General features: G+C 33.7%; 2 protein-coding genes across 4 annotated transcripts; both read left to right on the top strand.

Annotated features, from left to right (window-relative positions):
- Positions 1 to 5,842: 5,842 nt before the first annotated feature.
- On the top strand, positions 5,843 to 10,176 carry LOC144836848 (polyisoprenoid diphosphate/phosphate phosphohydrolase PLPP6-like). 3 transcript variants are annotated; one of them, XM_078691727.1, is made up of 4 exons: positions 5,843 to 5,860; positions 7,167 to 7,370; positions 7,787 to 8,074; positions 8,331 to 10,176. In XM_078691727.1, exons 3-4 carry the CDS (start codon positions 7,864 to 7,866, stop codon positions 8,720 to 8,722), a joined length of 603 nt encoding a protein of 200 aa, XP_078547853.1. In that variant the 5' UTR covers positions 5,843 to 5,860; positions 7,167 to 7,370; positions 7,787 to 7,863; the 3' UTR covers positions 8,723 to 10,176. The 3 variants fall into 3 exon arrangements, with proteins under 3 accessions (XP_078547853.1, XP_078547852.1, XP_078547854.1); XM_078691726.1 differs by lacking the exon at positions 5,843 to 5,860 and having other exon boundaries at positions 7,102 to 7,370; XM_078691728.1 differs by lacking the exon at positions 5,843 to 5,860 and having other exon boundaries at positions 7,177 to 7,345; positions 7,788 to 8,074.
- Positions 10,177 to 13,641: 3,465 nt separating this feature from the next.
- LOC144838791 (peroxiredoxin-6-like) lies at positions 13,642 to 17,105 on the top strand. The gene is made up of 6 exons (XM_078694276.1): positions 13,642 to 13,815; positions 15,074 to 15,230; positions 15,499 to 15,639; positions 16,090 to 16,163; positions 16,425 to 16,497; positions 16,685 to 17,105. The coding sequence occupies exons 1-6, from the start codon at positions 13,730 to 13,732 to the stop codon at positions 16,814 to 16,816; spliced, it is 663 nt and encodes a 220-aa protein (XP_078550402.1). The 5' UTR covers positions 13,642 to 13,729; the 3' UTR covers positions 16,817 to 17,105.
- Positions 17,106 to 19,356: the final 2,251 nt, after the last annotated feature.

Here is a 19,356-nt window from a genome sequence, read left to right as displayed (position 1 = left end):
AACACTATACATCCAGTTTCTACTTTCTGAAATTGTATTTGCTTTTTACTAAAATAGGCATCAATATGTTTTATTGTTTCATGAACATCATCGACGGCTCTTTTACTCCACTCTTTCTGCTCTTCCATTAACTTGAAGAGGAGTTCAAGTGCATATGGTTGTTCACTGCTATTGGCTGATGAAGAACTTTGCTTCTTAACAAGAGTTAATCGCACACCTTAAATGAACAAAATCCATAGAATGCTCATTATTATTCTTTTGAATCTCAATAAACACAACAGGAAAACAAACAAGAGAGACAAAGTAAAAGGTGATTACAAAGCTATTAAACACAATTATTATACACAATACTACCATAACAGACCCACGTTATTATTCATAGCATTACTTCTTTACTCTGTGATAAATGTATGTTATCCCAGGATGTTTGGCTGGTTTGGCCTAGGCCTGCCTACAGTAGTACTAGGCCTATGTGAAAAATGTGCAACTAGTATTAGTAGAGCTTGATTAGTTCATAAAAATACTTGCTTTTTTTAATGAAAAAACACTAAACTACATTCGAAAAATAGACTAATTTCAAGGCTTGCAAACCTGTCTGGCCAAATCTAATTTATTTAAGTTCTGACTTTAAAATTGCAAAACTTGTTAAAATTTCTCAGTCTTAATTTTTCTTAATGTGCCCTAAACTGAAACCACCTAAATTCCTAGAAAACCACAGTTCATGGTTTCACTTACAATAAAAAGCAGTCTTATTATGTTACATCAAACCACTTACCAATTTCATGTTCTTTTGGTGAATCTTTGTTTTCTTTTACTGAAAGAAAGAAGTAATTAAACATTCTAAACAATGTCTAAAGATACGATATGTGGTCTAATGGCAATCGAGATATGGCGTGTCATTTAACATGTATCATAGCCACAGGTGTCTAATAATAGAATATAGCAAATTTTCTTATCTCAAATAGTCTTTACAGCAACTTTGAGCTGGCCCAAAATGTCTGTTTACAGAATATATTTTGAATATTAGAAACAAAATTAATGGGAATTAAGGAAAGTTTCTAATATCTAGATGCTCTTTAAAAGGCCTGTACAGAATATGATTTTAACTGATATATTTTGTAATAAAATACTTTTACTGTTGTTGGACGTTAGATCAAGAGATAATGGATTCGAAACCAGCGTTCGTCGCATTGCTTGTATCCTTAGGCAAAACACTTATAATGTATAAAATGGGTACCTGGTATTGGTTAAGAAACAACTTTGTGCTGATTACTAGCTGTATTATGGGAGTATGTTTCCATAAAGTGTTTGATCCAAAAACAACAAAAATCACAACATTAGGCGCTTTATAAATCCAGGATATTATTAATATTATTACTTTAAATAAATGACTAAATAACTCAAAAAATACCTTTGCCATATCTTGAACTTCTGAATTGTTTTGATGACCCAGGTTCATCTAAATGTTTATTATAAAAACGTTTATTACATTAGTTTATTCATTTTTAAAAAAATGCAATGTTTTAAAAGTGACATTTGGTCTGTTCAATGCCATGTTCCAATTATGAATGTTATTAATTTATTTAATATTATGGATTACATGCATTATATAAGATTCTACTTTATTTGACTTTATAAAAAATAGTCCAAAACAACCAAAAGGTTGAATACGAAAAGCAAGAAATCTGGAGCAAAATTAATGTGATGCGTTGTTATCATGATCAAAACATCTACAGTAGGTAGCATCTGCGTGCAGGCTGAACATTTACTACTAAATTTAGAAGTTGGCCAATTGCACCACATTTCAGTTCCATTTACCTCCTGTTTATTGTGGTAAATTTATATTTGTCGCCAAGTTTAAACATTTTAAACATAGTGCGTCTGTGTCTAAAATGTCCCACATTAGTTCCATAATAATAAATATGTTGAATGCGGAACCTACGACGATGACGATACAGTAGTATAATCAGCACTCTTAAGTATAATCTAGTTTACTATTTAATTTATAATACTGGGGTGCATACAGACAATTTACAAATGTTACTAGACTGGCTGAATAACAACATTCCTTTTGGCTTTACTGTGTGGTTTATATTAAACAAAAATATATTAAAAATAGAAAACAATTATTCTTTCTACCTGATGCAATTTGGAAAATCAACCTCATTTAATACCAAAAATATATATCAGTTGCAATTTGAAACACACTAATTACTAAAAACTAAAAAAAAACAAAAAATCACTAAATACCTGGATCTGGACTTAGCGATCTTTTTTTTGATGCTCCAAATTTATCTGTAATAAGAATATGTTTAGTTTTTATATTGTATTGTAGTTTGTATATATGTGAATTATTTAAATCCTTACTAATGGGTTAGGGAAACGGAAGAGAGAGTGATGGAGCACCTACTGCCATTACAGTACCAACACCACTGCCGAATACTGGGCCTACTTTCTTTAGATGATTCAATTAAATGGTACCTTTTTGCTTTAATTTATCTAAAGCAGCTTTGACTTCCTTTGAGTCAACTATGGTCTCCCAGTCGTCTAAAAATGTCTGACGATTTGCTGGTGGTACTAAGATGTTTGCCAAACCCTTGATTAGCTCATCCTCCAAATGCATGTCCATTAATTCTTTTAAAGCTTTTTGGTTATTAGACCACAGACGAAAAAATAGTGATGCTTTTGGATCATTGATTCCAATTCCAACACATTTGAATGATGATGGTATACTTTGGCTCAGTTTGTTTTCTTGCTCAACAGATTTTACACAATCATGAAGTACGTTGCTCAGTTTAGATTTGGAATGGACAATGATAGAAAATGTTGCACCTTTAAAATAAATGAATGACATATTCTAATATTGAATTCACATGAATGCAATTAATAAGGTGAAAAAAAACACAAAAAATATAGAAAGGGAAATTGTCAACTATATTACTTTATTTTGTAAAGGAATTTATACAGAAAATGCCCTTTTTCTGGTGCAAAGCTTGGTTCCCACTAGGACGCAACACAAGGACGTAAATGCAACACAAGCGTATTAACCAATGACAAACCACATAGTTTGCATAATCTGTCAATTGTGATTGGTCAACTCACGTTGCGTTACAGTACGTCCTTGCAATCGTCTCTAGTGAGAACCAAGCATTATGTCCATGCTGCTTTTGGCTAAACTGAACTTAAATTAATGAATGAAAAGATTATCACTGGCTCAAAAACCATTGCTTAACATTTTATATCCGTACATTCTTCTCTCTTAATCAGAATAAGTTAGGAAAACAAATACAACTAATAACAAATATACTGTACGTACCGTTTGCTAGTAAAATGTTTTTTGCACGTGGTCCAAGACAATCTGCAAACCTCTTAATTTTGTCTGGTTCATTGACTAACAGCTGATTAACCTCCAGATAAAGTACTACTTCCCAAATATTGTCTAACTTGAAATTTTCAAGTTGATAGTTAGCAATAACAGCAGAGAAACCCTCGGAGTCAACTTGTCTCAATGCTTTAAACAGGGTTCTCCTATAAGGTGACAACTGGCGATAATCCTCAGTACTTTGTTCATTGTTTTTCATATACTGAATTACAGTATCTTCAGCATCCTTCAATTCAGAATTCACTTTAGAAATGTCCAATAGAAGATGAACATTAGAAGGAGAGATATCACCTCTCTCTTCTAGCTTATTGAATAAATTGTGTGCGATGAAGTCTTTTCTGGTGATGTCCCCTACAGGTAAATGTTCAAGTAGTAAGATTTGCAACCAAGTGTATTTTTTACATCCATACAGTTTACCGAGATCAGCTTTCAATTCTGTAAATTTGTTCTTTTTTTCATTAGTGTCAGCCATTTTACTGCCAAATCTGCAAAATCAAAATACAGTAGCTTAATTATTCTCAAATTTTGAACAATGCCATAATAATTTTTTTTTTTGTCCCATTATTCAAAATGTTAACATTAAAAGAAATTAAAAAAAAACAAATCATTCTATAAACATACTAAAAAGAACAAATGTATAGCTTTAAATTTGATCACACATTTTGCATTGCGGAAGTCATCAATGATGATGAAAATTGCATTGATGATGAAAATTGCATTGATGATGAAATTGGGATGAGTTGCTAGACAAACGACATGTGCTGTCCAGACGCATCCAGACAATGGGTTGACTGGGGCTCCTCTTGCTCACTCCATAATCTTCCTGAATGTTATATAAAATCTCTGGCGCAATGCCAAAACAACCCAGTGCAATGTGTTTTGAAAATAACACTAAAAGAAGCTTCATTATGTATGTATTTGACGTCACAATAAATATTTCTTAGGAAAGTTTGCAGGAAGCAATCTCGGTGGTTTCCTTCATTGGGTCATGTACACCATCCAAATTCAAATGAAAGAATGGATTTGTACACAGTATTTTACACTTCATGGAGTGGACGGCATGTTCTGAGCAATACACACATTTTACATTGGAAACTGTAGCACATGGATAACTGTCATCATCGATGCGTTTTCCATCATCGATGTAATCATGGAGGTATAAAATTGATGTAATTTTCATCACCGATTTCATTGCTGCAGTTTTCATCAGACATATCTGTTTACTCCATGATCTATGCAAATTTCATCACCCATAACTAACCAAGTTATTGGTGATATCAAAATTAAACAGACGAAAATTGCAACGTCGAAGATAATAATTGCATCATCGATGATAAAAATTGCATCAATGATGAAAATTTCATCACTGCAACATCAAAGATAAAAATTGCATCGATGATAAGAGCAATTACATCAATGATGAAAATTTCATCACTGATAAAAATAGCATCGATGATGTAAATTGTATCGTGTGAGGGCAGTTACATAACTTGGTAAAATGTTGAACTTTGAAAAATCTGTTTTTTAGATATTTGTGACTGATCCCTTTAATTGAATTTGAATAAGGAACCAGGGGCGGATTGCTATAAAACAGTCTGATGATCTTACTTCCCCGATTACAGCCGGCTTTATCAGATGGACGGACTTACTAAAGCTACCCCTGTTAGGCCATTGATATAAAACAGTCTTAGCTAAGACCGCGTACAGTAACAAATTGAGGGTGTACTTTACACGTATAATACCAAATAAGGTAATGTTTGTCACACTATGTTCAATTCACAATCATAACAGTAGGCTACATACAATTGTCGTATTCGATTTAGACTTTCACCGTTGAGTACAGTTTTTCCGTTGAGTACTTCTTTAACGGAGTATTTTGAGCGTTGAGATTGTTCTTAACGAAAAAGCTTTCGTTGTCAACGTTTTCTATTCGAATGACTTTCTGTTGAGCACAAAATTACAATTCGAATACAAAAAGTACTCAACGAATCTTTACGTTGACAACGAAAGTTCCCAATCGAATACGACAATTTACACGCGAGAAAATCTATTTCTAGGCCTAGGCCTAGGCCTATTATACTGTATAAGAATAAAATCACTATTATTAGTATTATTGTTTGATTTAACACTTAAAACTCGTTAAATTGGTTGTCTTTAACGATCAATAATACATATAAGCAACAGAGAGGTTTAAGACTGTTAAGACTCCTTCGAGTAGGCTTTAATAAATAAAGAACGTTTACAGGTTATAGCCGGCGCTAAGACCGTTTATACTGTAGGAACTAGTAGCCATGGCAAAGGCAACTTTTTTATTATGGTTTCGCGAACGTCCACGCGCATGCTCCATGGGGAAATCCTGTAACTGTCACGTGCCCGTCGCAGCCACAGAAGAGAGACTAGGCTAGACGATCATCATTCATCACCACCACTCTGACTCATTGTTTTACGGCTTATCCCGGCTTTTTGCTCAATGTGAATGTAAATTGCATTATATTGCATTACTTGAATTGTATCTAATTTGGCGCTCTTTATAACAATACCGATTTCACAAGTACTCTAGCTAGGGGGCCTAGCCTACTAGGTATTGTATAAAAGCCGTTCAAGCATCCATGTAGTGGTAGACAAAGATACTATAGCGCCACGAAGTGTGGCGCTATACGTATGGAACGCCAGTAATCTCTTCTCATTCGATGACGTAACATGCTCTTATGACTGCACAGCATGCTCTTATGCTCATTGCTAATGCTCTTATACTCATATTCTTAATGCTCTTATATTCATTCTTAATCTTTTATTTATTCTTTTATTCACTCTTATGTGACTTTCCATGCTCTTATACTCTTTCGTCATGCTCTATGTGACTTTCCATACTCTTATGTCAATTATGTGGTATCCAATTATGCGACGTATTATGCTCTTATGAGGTGGTAACTAAAAATGCAACGCAAGTGGCGCACTACTTCAAATGTAAAATAATTGACGGCTGTACAAATAAGTCTAGGGAAGTTGTACACGTTTGAATTAATTATTTTCACAAGTTTCAGCAATAAAAAGTCACGCCTACCTTCTTGCTAGCTAGGCTAGTTAGTTTTTTAAGGTTGGACCTATGTAAAACCCTATACACTAGGCCTAGGCTAGGGGATTGTAACTTGTATAGACTTATTTGTACAGCTATTATTTTACATTCTAAGTAGTGCGCCACGTGCGTGGGGAATCTGTGTTGCATTTTCAGTTACCTCATAAAAGCATACGTCGCATAATGACGAAAGAGTATAAGAGCATACCTCATAAGAGCATGATACGTCGCATAATGACGAACGAGTTAAGAAGAGCACACCTCATAAGCGCATGATACGTCGCATAATGACGAAGAGTATAAGAGCATTACATATGAGCATAAGAGCATTACATATGAGCATAAGAGCATTGTGTGCAGTATAAGAGCATAATGAAATAGTATAAGAGCATGACGTCATCGAATGAGAAGAGATTACTGGCGTTCCATATTGTGTGCAGTATAAGAGCATAATGAAATAGTATAAGAGCATGACGTCATCGAATGAGAAGAGATTACTGGCGTTCCATATTGGTGGTAGACTTCCTCTCATGACCTTTGAACGGCTTTTGAAAATTCTAAAAATGTTACCAATATATTACACAAAAATAATATGATTGTACTAAAAATCATTATGGATATTTATTTCAAATCAATATAAATATTTTAAAAACCAGAATATATATTATTATGAATAATTTAAAGGATTTTTTACTCTTATAATAATAGTCTTACAGCTTTTACCGAGCAGAAGACAGATTTTGTTGTGGAGAGGGCGTCATCCTAAAAGAAGACGAGACGGGACCGGATAATATTAATCAAATAATAGGTAGCCAAGGCTAGGCCAAGCCTGTATTATTTAAAAAAACAACCTCCACTGTAAGAAGAGGAGTAACCCAGCTAAAAAAGTTAGTTCGATTTGACGTAATGAAATACGTTATCTAATAATATTATCTACAGTTAGGCCTAGGCTAGTAGTACGTAGGCCTAGTACTTTATTAAGCTCAGACAGAGAGACACAACAGAGAGGCCTACTAACTACCTATACTTTAGTCTAGGTAGGTAGCGTACGGGTAGGCCTCTAACTGGGTTTGCGGCAACGCTACCAGATGCCTCTGTCTAGAGCAACAGTAGTACTTGTAGGATCGAAAACTGAAAGTCAGTTGCCTTTTATTTAGTGAATTATTCCATTTGTAATTAATGGGTCATAAAATGCGGCGTGGGACAGACAACTTAATTTCAAGCTCTGTTGAATTAAATTCGAAAGAAACAATTTAAAACTGTACATAGGCCTATAGTATACAGTGTGTAATTATTAATAATACATATTTCATCTGGTATTACTATTAGACACCATTAATGGATGCAAATGGTAGCTGTGAATTGCAATCGCTACTACTACTAGACCTAATTAAAATAAAGAAGAATGTTCTCTCAGCTTGTTACACTTGATCAACGATTGAGTTCTCAATGGGCACTATGCGCATCACCTACATCTCCTTACGGTGTGTTACGTCCAGTAATGAAGCTGCTAGAGTTTAGTGGCCATGGTGTTCCTTGGATCGCAATACCGTTGCTACTATTTGTAACCAGTGACGATAATTATGTTCTTCAGTATAACGTCAACCTTCTTTGTGGCAAGTTTTTTTGTTTTTTGTAACACAATTAATAAGTAACAATAAAATGAAATTAGTTTTATATTATAAGGTTACGAAACCCTTGAAAATAAAAAGAAAATTGAAAAACGCAGTTTTAGAAAAATTTTCAAAAGAAATGCATAACAGAAGCATCAATATACTGTAATGCGCAGTGGCTGAGAACAATTCTTTTTTAAGATCCTGATGCAAACCAGTATTACCAGTGGTAAATGATTGATTTTGTTTTATTTCACAGCAATGCTCTTCGACCTCGCTGTAGTAGGAATTGTAAAAGGAATCGTACGTCGCCCTCGTCCTGTATGCAACGTAGATGATATGTTTCTCACTGTTGCCGTTGACAACTTCTCATTCCCGTCAGGACACTGCACACGTGCTGGTATGGTTGCATGGATGTACATCATAACCTTTGACCCTGGCTGGATACCATATATGGCAGCTGTTTCGTGGTCTTTATGTATAGCTTTGTCTAGGGTAGTGTTAGGGCGCCACCATTTTACCGACATTGTATGTGGACTTTTTATTGGTTATCTCCAGGCTTTAATTGTATGCTACTTTTGGTTAAATATAGAAATGTGCCAAAATATTAAGCAATTTCTTTTATTTAAATCTATAACAACTGAATTATGAATTTTAAGATGAATTATAATTGTAAAAAAATGAGATTTTGTCAGAAATTGGGTCGATTATTGACGGACAAGTAGGAGCAAATTTTTAGAATTATGATGGCAAAATACAGCAATCTCAAACAGTTTTATTCATTCATTCATTTTCTTTATTTCGGATAGCACATCCATATACAAAAAAACAAAAAGAAAACAATTTCACCAGAAATGCCTCAATTACATAGGAGGCAGCGTTCTGTCCACTAGCGCAATATAATCAGTTTAACACTAGGGTGTTGTTTACTTCAATTGCAGTACCTTTATATGCACTCCAGATTAAGAAATAAAGTACCTTGAATATGTTATTATTTAAAGTTTGTAACAATTATTAAATTAAATTTTACATAAAATACAATCACTGAAAATATATAATATATGCTCTTGGTTATGATACTTAAAAAAATGTAATTATATCCCACCCCTAAAATAAGGGGATTATACTCGAATATGGAATTATACTCGAACATGGAATTATACTCGAGCATGGGATTGTACTTGAGCATGGGATTGTACTTGAGCATAGGATTGTACTCGTGCATAGGATTGTACTCGTGCATAGGATTGTACTCGAGCATGGGATTGTACTTGAGCATGGGATTGTACTTGAGCATAGGATTGTACTTGAGCATAAGATTGTGCTCGAGCATAGGATTGTACTTGAGCATAAGATTGTACTTGAGCATAGGATTATACTCGAACAGGGGATTATAATCAAGCATGGGATTGTACTTGAGCATAAGATTGTACTTGAGCATAGGATTATAATTGGTCATATACGGTATTGAATTAATATTATGGAATGGTTTCATGATAACGATTATGTATAATTTAATAATATTAATTTAGTCATTTGTTTTAATACTTTCTGTATAAAATAATTACAAATGGTTTATTTTCTATTTTTGTATACACAGCATAAAAAACAATTAAGTAGAATTTCCATAAATCAACTGCCATGCTTCATATTATTTACCAATGCAATATTGTTTTTGATTTAATGCGTGTAAATTAAATAAAAAGTACTAATTTGATTGCAATATTGTATTTGATAGGCCTATAGTAGGTAGAAAAATTATAAATATTACAGATGATAATAAGGGTATTGTAACTTTCTGCATCATCAGAGTGTGTGGATTGAGATCATTGATAAATGGGGACAGTCGTTGGGGAGATGGGTGTAAATTGGACATAACTTCGACAATCACATTTAATCTACTTAAAGGTTGTACAGACAGAGACAAATTGCGCTTGCACAGAAGTTACAATTTTATAATATTGTTTAAATATGATATGATAAAGATCCGATATAAATAATAATCATACTGATTTAAGATACAACTGATGCTGAATATCCACCAGTGTAATAATAAAGAATAAAGAAAATAATAGTTTGTGTTTACTGTTGTACTAGACCAGCTAGAATTGAACGAATTCAGTAATTTAATGGATTTCCCTTGTCCGTATGTAGCTTCCTGAAAGTATCTGTACTTTTGGCTTCCGTTTTAAACGAACGTATTAAATGAAAAAGTAAAACCACGTAATACAAACTGATATTGCATTCCTGAGCAATTTATAGAAAACCAAAAGCTTTTGAAAGTCGTTTACCGTTATTAACTGAAGAACTGAGTAGACACAGAAAACCTTCGAACACAATGGATTGGAAATGGTATGACAATAATACTTCTATACCCTTTCAAATGTTATTTAAACAGCATTTATAAGATCTTTTGAAGCGTTGGAATAACACAAAAAGAACATACATTGCGTGCGAAGAAATAATTATTATAAATATTATTTTGTATGGTATTTTATGGTGAATTCAGGACTAGAAGAGAACGAACTTTTCTAGGTGATTAGGGCCACGGTGCGTGAGTGTGCAATCGCATCGCATTCAAATCGTTATCTTCCTAAAATAAGAAAATAATTATATAATAATATAGATTCGCAGGCCCGGCCATAAAAATGTAAGAAGGGGATGGGGCTGCCAAAAGGGGACTTAAAAAATGCATGGTTGTACTACGCCTGTATGTTTTCAGATAAGTTTGGAAACGGGAGTGGGGAGAGATCGATCACAGTGCCTCCTCAGTGTAATACTAATTAACAAAAAGAAAATGGTATGAGGCAATGATATAATACAGGATAAGAAGCAGGGGCGGTCGCAGGACTATTTTAAGGGGGTTGCCCAAGAGTCCTCAGAGGGCCGTAGATACTGAGTATTTGCGCCACAGGCCCCCAAGGTGGGGCCTGTGGCGAGGGAATGTTTGTTAAATGACACCCCTAGATGGCCGGAAATGGTACTTTGGATTGCTTTTATGCGCGAGGAGATACCCCTTGATATGGGTCGTTGATTTCTCCATAATCATTGCATTTTGCCGGGGATTCCCTATCATTCGTAGTACCCTATTTGTCTTCATTTCCCTACGTCCGTAATAATTACGGACGTTCCGAACTTTGAAATAACAGTGTTTAATTGCTTCTTTTCTGCAAATTTCGATTGTATTTTCTATTCCGGAGTGTGGTTGTACAGTTTATAGTGGATAAATGAAAATGAATTTTGGAAATTGTGGTTTTACCGACTTATTTTGCATTTATTTCAAAATAATACAATTTAACGTTTTGCTCAATATAGCAACCCTGAACTTCTATAACGTTAATGATTAATATAAATATGATGACATGGGATCTAAATTTTAATTTAGTGGCAGAAAAAAATATTTAGTATAAAATTAAAGGTGTTGCCCGGGCAACTGGGGCAACACCCCTGCGTCCGCCCCTGAAGGATACAATCATACAAAACTAACAGGAAAATCAGAACAACAAAAAACATTTGAAAATATATTAACCATGATCAAAAGTCCCGCTTTTAGGTTGGAATTGAATAAACCGATATGATGAAATAAATAATAGTGCTACAGAGACTGAGATGGATCCACAATTTCTTTTCAAGACGTAAATTAATTAAGTCGACCTGAGAGTATATGTCAAAGGTACGGTACTAAACATTCTTTGTACAACCTATACCTAATTGTTACAAAGTATTCCCATACGATTCGTTAACGCAAATAACTGTTTATTTTATTTATTCCTTTCAGTGAAACATAAAACACTGCTGAAAGACAAGAGCTGTCAAAGACAACTATCGCCAAAGGGCGTATCTCTCCAACTCCAGACAAACAATACAAGCAATATAAAGTAAAGAAATTAAAATAGACTATGTACAATATTAAAATCAAATTCATAACAATACATGAATGTTTAATAAATAAATGTTAACTTTTTGGTTAAACCAGTTGACAAGTACTTACTTGCTACGTTTCAGCTACTTTCAGTAGCCTTGATCACGCAAATGACGTTTGAAACCAGATGAAATTTGTTGATAATACATGAATGATTAAAGATTATTGTTTACTTAGCTTACTTCAAATATAAAAAATAAAGGTATAAAAACATAGTGTATAGAAATGTATCAAATTATCGCACATTCGTTAAATTAGCTAGTTGATACGCAATAATAACAATTTATTAATATAGGCCTAAGATAAGTTTGAACATGAATTTCTTAATATTAATTTTCATTATTGCCATGGGAATTAGCTTGAGAGTGACGGCTGTTCTCTTCTAAAATTAACGCTAACGAAAGTTATTCAACTTTTCTAACTCTTCCTCGGCATTAGGAAATTAGACCTAATTGATTTTCTGAAACTTATTTGCTTTCTATGCTTTGTAATCTAATGAATAAAGGTTTTATAAAAACTTACTCAATAATTTCCTGTAAAATAAAGTAATTTAGACATCACCACCAGGTCACTGCCATTCAACCTTCCCGAGTAGCATTCATTTAAAAACAACGGTATGTCTAAAGATACGGTACCGGTAGACAACAACTTACAAAATGGCAGCAAGTTCGTTTTACCCTTATATAGATGTATTTATAAGATTCCATGAACCATTGAAAACACGAGAATGAATTGATGCATGTTATTTCAGACAGAGAATAAATAAAATGAAAGAGTTGATAAACATGTTTGTATACATTATTATACCTGATTTATTTAGTTCATTTCAAGTTGTGTTGTGAGCTCCATTTTGCTTGACGCAGTGTTTGTTCCTTTTTATTGATGCGATATTTGAATTTCAAAAGTATTGTCAACACAGGTGTATCATATAAGTACAATTAATCCAAGTATAGGAACGCTATGCAAGCATTATCTAATGAATAATCATGATTTTAAACTTTTATATTGATTACAATACATTCGGTATTGAAAATTACAGGTAAAGCACCTATTATCGCATTTCTTTACAGTTAAAGGTTGAATACCAAAACGTACTTCAACTTCAAGTAACTTAAGACATAAATCACATTAAAATTGACGAAAACGTTGAAAAACACACAATCTAATCGGAAAGCAGGTGACATGCTTTTTCTGTCACCGCTCCGCGGATCTGGAACGCGCTTCCTGTCGAGCGAATTCGGCACCTTTATTTAAACGTCAACATAAAACTGTTCTTTTTAATTAATAAAGCTATGCATGGTAGGCGCTCTGTTCCTTGTAGGGCGCCATTATTACATAGTTAATAGATAGATTATAGGGGCCTACTCACATCTTGCACATATTGACACGCCCACTTTTCTAGGACTGTTTCATTGTTCAAATAGGTAAAAAAGAAGAATATAGTAAACCCTAACAAATAAATATTTACTGTATCTACAATATATAATATAATAATAGTGTAAAATAATACAGTAGTGCTATCTATTTATCTAAGTATAGATTGTAATTTACAATACATTTTATCAATATAACTTACCTAATGCAGACTTACACACTAAAATGGAAAGATCCATTACCACGAACTCAGATTATATAATAAGCATTCGATAAACTATATACCCTCTCCGTTCTTTGACCTAAGCCGAGTGAGGTGTAGTGAATAAGCATAAATTCAAAGTGCAAAATCCTGATTCAAAATGGTGAACTTGGGAGACGTTTTTCCAAATTTTGAAGCGTCAACAACTGACGGTGATATTAAATTCCACGATTGGCTGGGAGATTCGTAAGTATTGGATGGGGACTTATAAATATCGTTCAGGAGGTCCCTCTAACAGCTCAGCAGGCCAGCACACTTTACAGTCCCTGGTAAATCATTAAAGCGGTAGTACTGTAATTTAGTACCGTATTAATGGCACACAAAATGGGCAGTGCTTATGTGGTGGCATGCTTGCACAGACGAGTGCTAAAAATGCTAATTTTTCTGTTAGTCCAGGCCACAGTAAAAAAAAGTTAATAAATATATTATTAAATTTATAACATACTGTATACACGTTTATATTACAATACAATGATTATATTTTATTTACAGTATTTATTGTAATCATCTATTTTACCATAAAATTAAACATGTTCAATTGTAATTCCTAAACGAGTACTTATAGAATGAGTGCTACGATCCTAATTGATTTTTTAATAATCATCGAAAATGGTAATGGTCGAAAAAACGTAGGTCTCTAGTGGCTTTAAAATTCTGTGATCAGAGTTCAAATAAACAAATCCACTCAATTTTGTAATTTAAAAAATCACACTACAGAAATACCCTGGCAAATTTGACTATGCATGAGTGCACTCTCAACTGAAGCCGATCTCCTTTATTGAAAACAGTTCTTTTCAACTTAATTCTGAAAGTGAATAAAGTTATAGCTTAAGTAAATTACCATAATAAAAACTGGTTTTATGTGGTATTTATATTCAAATTCTTGTAACAAAAGAATATGATTGTTGTTAAAAAATGAATAGGATATACTGTAGTACTAACTTGAATGCTTTATAATAATATGTAGTGTCACCTTTGATCCTATATACGGTGTATATATATAAACACATAAGGCAAAGAACATTAATTCTAAACCGCCCGGTGATATACTGAAATTTAATTTATTAATTTTAAACGATATAGATGAGGAAATCTGTGAGAATGAGAAAAATTCGCCCCAACCGAGACTCGGATCGTCTGCTTGATATGCAGCTGTCCTAACCATTATAATATATATATAATAGTGGCTGTTTATACAAAATATAGAGACTTGACATATAGTATTATATAGAGACTAAAACTTTATTGATTGTTCAAAACTGACCCATTTGACTGCACCACACTCTTTCGAACGCCCTCTATTGCAGAGCGACATGCACCGGTTACAATAACAATCATATGATGAGGTATCAGGAGTGGCCCTGCCCGCACCCATGTTAACTACTTTTTTAATTTCTAAACTTTTAATTATTTACTAAATATGTTTTAATTAACTTTTTTCTAGATGGGGAATTTTATTTTCCCACCCAGCTGACTACACACCAGTTTGTACCACTGAACTTGGTATGGCAGCCAAGCTAGCACCAGAATTCAAGAAACGAAATGTGAAGATGATCGCCCTCTCGTGTGACTCGGTTGAAGATCACAATGGCTGGATAAAGGTATGACAACCTCTTGTTGGAAATTTTAGTTCATACTAACGGAATGGAAAGTGAAACCCGAAGTTACAATTGTATATGTGCTTTGCTTCGCTGGGTATTGGCTCTCTAATAGGCCATATGGGCACTTGTTTTATATCACACTCACTGGCAATGCACATAAAACCACAAAGATAATTATACTATTCTACATGCATTTAACATAATGTATTTACTGTTTTATTTCTGCCTTTTGAACATGATGAAAGTTGCATAATTTTCTTCCTTGCAGGACATCAAACAAAATTCTGGAGAATCCGGGGAGTGGCCATATCCAATCATTGCTGACAAAAACCGTGATTTGGCAATCAAGTTCGGAATGCTTGACCCCGACGAGAAGACTGCAGCTGGTCTCCCCCTTACTGCACGATGCGTAAGTATTGGCAGAATGTTCAAACATAATTGTTAAGCTCTGTTTACACTATCAAACTTTATGTGACATCATGTCCACAAATGGACACATGATATTTTTTTGTTAGGTAAAGTTTGATAGTGTAGACAGAGTTTTTTCTTGGAACTGAAAACGTACCTCTAAATTTGGAAAATAATAATGCAATAGTTAGGACATCAAATTAAGCTCAGCACTTCATTTCACTATTTTTATGACCGGACACCCCCACACTCCCGCCCATCATGGATCAAGCACTGCCTTTGTTTCACTGATGATGCAACACCAGACATTTCTGACAGCACAAACCTTTCATTAACTTTTGATCTCCAGAGATGCAATAAATCAATTGCATTATAATAGTTATAGGCTATAAATACTATGATTTTAAATGTTGCTTAAATTTTGTTTTTGTCTATTAAATTCAATTAATAGGTGTTTATTGTTGGACCCGACAAGAAACTGAAGTTATCAATTCTGTACCCAGCAACAACAGGGAGAAACTTTGAGTAAGTTCACTATATTTTCCAAAATAAAATGTTCAGGCCTAGGTGATAAGTTCTCAATATAAAAGACCCCACCCTAATAAAGTTATGAACATACTTGCAACAGAGAAATGGTTTGAGAACAAACAACCTACTAGAGTGTGGAGCACATCATGGCAACACACACAAGAAGGCTGAAAACTTGATCTAAATTTGTTGTAAAATGTTAAGAGTAAGAGTATAAAAAATGTAAAACTTACATAAGCTATTGCATTATTTTTTTAGTGAGATTCTTCGAGTGATAGATTCCTTGCAGCTAACCGCAACCAAGAAAGTAGCAACTCCAGTGAACTGGACGGTAAGCAACCTCTAGTGGTGTACTGTTTATCTTTTAGTTTCAAGTTTTGATATTTCTCTAGTCTAGTTACTTATATTTTATATATATACTGGATGGTAAATAATCTCTAGGAAGTGTTGTATCTATTGGGTGTAAGCTTGTATATCTTTTTCTAGTTATTTGGTTTAAATTTCATTTTTCTTTTCAGAGTGGTGGAAAATGCATGGTATTGCCATCCGTCAAGAAGGAAGATGAAGGCAAATACTTCCCCAAAGGAGTGGAAACTGTCAGCGTTCCATCTGGCAAAGGTTACCTCCGCTACACCCCTCAACCCGAATAAAACTTTACCAAAAAAATGGACAGTGCTGCTAAAAGTAGTCTTCCAACTATTGAACATATCTATGAGCCTTGAATGTTTTTATGAGAATAATCGAGATGAAATCCGATGGTGAACAATTTCTATGTAGTTTTTAGTTTTCTACGAATGAAAGTTAACTTAAGATAAATATCAAACTAAGCCTAATAGTACTGTATCTAAATGTCTCATCTTAGCCAATGCTTATTCTTAATATTACTATATACTTAACTACACTGTTTGGGTTTATTATGAATAAAATGAGAATATAATGGATAATGAATTTCGTATTTGTTTTTGCGCTTTATATAACTGTCTCAAAGTGGAATAACTTTTATCTCTCTCCCGTCATTTTGTAGAGTGCTGAAACCAAACGGCACTCATTCGTATGTCCACAACAACGGGCTGAGACGGGCCAACACACTGGGGTAACCCCTACTCTTCCGAGAGATGCACAAGCTAGATGTGCACTTCCAGTTTTTAAGTCCTTCTCCAAGAAGACTTCTACCACTAGACTGATCTCCCAGAGGGCCCAGTTATGATCAGTGGCTGTGTGTTTACTAGTACACCTGGGTAACTCATCTCGAAAGATGTACTAAGATCTTTAAAGTACACATGAGCCAGGTGTACACTGGACCTACAGTTCCTTATTTGAGACTCGTTCTACCACCAGAACCGAGTGAGGCTCGAACGCTTGCTGATGTTATGGTCACATAATTACGGTTTCACGGTCTTAACAGCTCGATCACCCACTCCCTCAATGTTGAGGCTATGGTTTGCGCCGTGCCTGCCCGAGACATTCAGCCACTCGGCTCAATATAAGATATATTAACTTGCCTTTGTTCTTTATTAAACACAAGGAAAACACATGTAACTAATACACTAGTAGACAAATTATAATATAATTCATTTATTAATGTTTACAGTAATACATATGTACTGTATACTTATATTAAAGGAGAACCTTCAACCGTTCAGCCAAAATGCTGAAAATAAAAGTGAAACGGTAAAGATGAAAAGAAAATCTGCAACAGATAAAAAAAACTTCTTTTCACTTTTACCATTTTACATTGTGATATACATAACATATTTTGTAAATCTTCCAAATATTTACTTATAAAATGTGACCTTTTGCATAGTAAAAAAAAAACACAGCCTAGATAACACAAAATACATACAGCTATCTAATTACATAATACTTGTTTTTTATAATAAAAATAAATTCATTTGTACTAAATATAGGAAGCACTGCTTTTTGCAAGTGATCACAGCCACAGCCATACATTGTCCAAATGCAACTTGCTATATAGTTATAAATGATGAAAAATCACTTTAATAAGTGTGATTGGGGTATACAAATATTTATAAATGATGGAATATCACTTGTTTAATAATTGTGATTAGAATTATTTAGAATTTGATAATAATACAACAATGTTTAATATTTGGAATCTGATCATAATTACTTTTTGATTAGAGATCTTAAAAAAAAACAAACAATATTTGAGATGACCATTGAGGATGACCCCAATGAGGGATGTAAATTTAATCTTAATCTTCTATAGACCTACTCAATTAAGTGGAGTAAGTGCCACGCTTAAAAGAACTTGTTCAATCATTTTTTACTACATTCGCACTTGTTCTCTTTCGGAATGGATGACCGTGCCTCTTAATTCTTTATATCATTTTTGCGTTATTTAACAAAGCAGCCTCCATTCTCCCCAGTATGTGAAACAGAACAAGTGTTCCCAAGCTAGTAATGGAAGAAATGATGAAAGAATTCTTGAGTTCATTCATCGCATATTTTCGTTGATTACTTGTTTATAAACATTGCATAAAACTGTGTTCAAGCCTTTAGTCAAAATACCAGCACCATTAAATAAATGAAGATGATTGCAAGTACAAAAACGATGCATCCTGTTCAGCCAAAGGATTCGCAAAGACATTGTTAAAATTCACTGTACTGTAAAAGCACATATCAATGGAGCCTATTGTAACATGTTCCACATCATTTGTGATATTTTCAACAACCAGACTGCTATTCTATATATACATATAAAATGTTACAGAAGTTTAAAACATTGTATAAATTTGACTTCATCATTTAATTATAATGATAGTGATATAAAACAGGAATGTACTCTGAAAAGAAACAAATTAATAAAACAAAACTCAGAGACAGATCAAGAAGGGTGCAAACATTTCCTTTTTTTGTAAAAATAAAGGGAGATTTTTTAGAGGACCACACACACCCTCACCCTTTCCACCTCTGACATAATGTGGTTATTAAAGGTGGATTATAGGAAATATTTCAAAAATAGGAAGTATTTTTAGCATCATTAAAACAGTGGTTTTATAATAGGCAAGTCTAAGCCCCACAGCCTCACACAGCAGTACCTAACCAACCCCCTTTATCGTTTATTTTGCAAATGCCATTATTTCTCTCATTTATAAAACTTAATATAACTATTTCCCATATGATTAAAACATATCAACCATAAATATTAATTATACATTCTTAATCT

This window comes from Antedon bifida, chromosome 3 (genome assembly GCF_963402885.1).
Source record: "Antedon bifida chromosome 3, ecAntBifi1.1, whole genome shotgun sequence".
NCBI classification, from domain to species: domain Eukaryota; kingdom Metazoa; phylum Echinodermata; class Crinoidea; order Comatulida; family Antedonidae; genus Antedon; species Antedon bifida.
The sequence above is the reverse complement of the archived record's forward strand: the minus strand, read 5'-3'. Positions and strand labels throughout refer to the sequence as shown.